Source organism: Aplysia californica, unplaced genomic scaffold, assembly GCF_000002075.1.
Source record: "Aplysia californica isolate F4 #8 unplaced genomic scaffold, AplCal3.0 scaffold00164, whole genome shotgun sequence".
In the NCBI taxonomy this organism is placed as follows: Eukaryota; Metazoa; Mollusca; class Gastropoda; order Aplysiida; family Aplysiidae; genus Aplysia; species Aplysia californica.
In genome coordinates, this window is record NW_004797434.1 from 1,011,616 (window position 1) to 1,014,328 (window position 2,713).

The following is a 2,713-nucleotide window of genomic DNA, read 5'->3' on the forward strand; positions in this document are numbered from 1 at the left end:
TGTGTTACATTCCCGAAAAGCAACTGTGATAGTGTATAAGCCCCGCCTCCAAGTAGGAATTTAAAAAAAAGTAGATCTATGTGTTTTTACGACCCCACAGACACAATTATTATTTAGATTATTTAAGAGGTCGGCTTCCGACCCTGCCATGAGCCATAACAGTAGAAAGACCGAGATACTTTATGAAACATTTCCCCCCTCTCGGGAATCGAACTCGGATCTCCTGCATGCGATAACGGAGCAATCAACCGCTACACCACAGACGTCGATCAAGTGGAAGTTGAACGGTTGCATGCAAGCAGGACAGTCCTTTTACAGTGTGAAATACGATATCCTTCAATGGTAAAGGTAGACCTGAAGGATCTTGGACTAATTTAGATCTCTATGTTGTTGTTTTAGGAAATACATAAGGTCACGCTCATAAGATAAATACCTACGTCATTTTTTAGCCATTTTGAGAAACTGAGAAAAACCTGCTTCTTTTGAACAACTGACTATGTGAAACGCTTGCGTTTTGATTCACTCAATTGATTTTGTATTTGGATTATTCTTTTGTCCAAGAGAACTATATTGACAAGCCGGCCCTTCTCTTCGTTTCAGAATAAAAAACTCCAACCCGGTCAAAAATGACTTTAGCAATTATCTTATGGGCGTGACGATAATGTACCGTTAAGCTTAAAGTTTTAATGCGACCTCTTTTTATCTTTTCCATAGGTGGCGTTGTCTGCTGAGCATAATTCTGCTGCAGGAGACATCTCCCACCAACTGCGTCGTCACGTGAGGTCAGAACTTGAACTCTCGAGACAGAAACGTCTCCAGCTCATCTCTGACGCACAAACCAGCCTTTCCGGAAGTGGTGACATCGAATTGTCAAGACAGAAACGCAGGCTCATAGATAATGATGAGGAACTCTCCAGGCAAAAACGATTGACTGAAGGCGACGACAAAAATGAACAATTTCTATCGAGACAAAAACGTCGGTCCTTGGATGCATATATTGAGCTTTCGAGACAGAAGAGACTTTTTGACGATGGAAGTGAAACTGTTCTGTCAAGGCAAAAACGCCGGTTTGATGATGGCGATTTAGAACTTTCCAGACGGAAGAGGCCCGACGAAGGAGTTCAGGCCTTACTTTCGAGGCAAAAGCGAGTGTTTCGACGCAGCGTGGCTGCGATTGTAAACGGGCAACGTCGTTAATGAAGTTAATGCTCCGGGATACTATACTTGCTCCCCCCCCCCCGACGATTGTTTTCCCGAACGGGCAACAATAAATTACCGTCAGGACAAGACATTGTAAAATTCTGCAAAATTGGCATACGAAAGCACTCCCTCAAAAACTATAGTTTCTTTGTGCTCAGTGCAGATCGGTGACAATAATGTGTTTTGGAGTAAAGAGGCATACTCTTGTTTGTCCTCAGTTCTATCATCACACACGCCTATAGCTTGATTCGACGCACAGGGGTTTTTTTTCTTGCTGTAGTACATCGAGGCGAAGGTGAATTCTGTGAAGTGTATGTTGATTTGAAAGGCTGAAAACGCCTTCGGGGTGTCCCACGAACTGTCGAAAGCCGTTCTGGCCTCCCAACTTTTGTTTCTAGTTCCTAGTGTGAGGAAATGACACAAAAATTTACCATGTGATAAATTTCCCCAGACTTGACGTGCTCTTAAATAGTTAACTGTTTTTGAATTTCACTGTTAACATAACGCATGCATGTGAATAATATAAATAAAATAAAGCCTTTCTTATATTGCTTACAATTCCGTGAGTGGTATCAGTGAAGGGCGGTCCATAACCTAGCCTTGGCATCACTGTGTTATATATTTATTATTCTTTTAGCAACCAAACCTATTCATAGCAACAGTGTGTTACACATATTTATTCTTTTAAACAACCACAACCTAGTCTTTGGCGTCGCTGTGTTCTATTGTTTTTACAACGTCTGTTGGGGTGGGAGGAAACTTGTACAGGTAATCTTATCATTGTGACATTACAATTCCTTTACCTCTCTTTATGATGGGCTTGTGTGGTTGGAGGGCGACATGGTAGGTGTGTTACTGTCACCTTTACTTTCCCTCGCTAATTTTCCGTCTTTCTCTCTCGTTCTTTTCAGGTACTAATGACCGTTTTAAGGTTGATGAGCTTCTCTTTTCTCAAACCCAAAACACAAAGTACACTAGTCTGTGTTTGGGGTGGTTCCGCTGATACTGGTCATGAACTGAACATGGGAGTCCAGGGTTTGAAACCGAAAAGGGTTCTTACTATCTAGAGCCTTCTTGGATGGAGGTCTACCAACTTTTTTGTGACTCTCGACACACGCATGAATTTTATCTAGTTTGTACTTTGTTGATATAGGGCTAAAAATGTCTGGAGTATTGATAAAGAGAAAGACGAAGAAGGTAGAAGAGGAACAGATATGGAGAAGAAAATCGCACAGAGACTTCCTTCTTGCATTTTTTATGAGCCTTTAGACGCGGAGCGGTCACGGACAATTTCTTTGACTTCTTCACTTCCCGACTTCCTGTCTCTGGACGATCAGTCTCCTTTTGTATTGACTTGGCTGAAAATTCTCTAATCACCCCCTTCCTGTCCCTTATTCACCTCGTTTCTCACTCTCTACCCCCTCCCTTCTCTCTCTTTCTCTCTCTCTCTCTCTCTCTCTCTCTCTCCCTCTCTCTCACCGATTCCCTCTCTCTCACTCTCACTATCTCAGTT

At 42.4% G+C, this 2,713-nt stretch overlaps 1 protein-coding gene across 1 annotated transcript; it reads left to right on the top strand.

Annotated features, from left to right (window-relative positions):
* Positions 1-713: 713 nt before the first annotated feature.
* Positions 714-1,797, top strand: LOC106011700 (the record flags this gene model as incomplete). Its single annotated transcript, XM_013082218.1, is given in 1 exon segment — positions 714-1,797. A coding segment is annotated over 1 exon segment (484 nt), but the record flags the coding sequence as incomplete, so codon positions are not given.
* Positions 1,798-2,713: the final 916 nt, after the last annotated feature.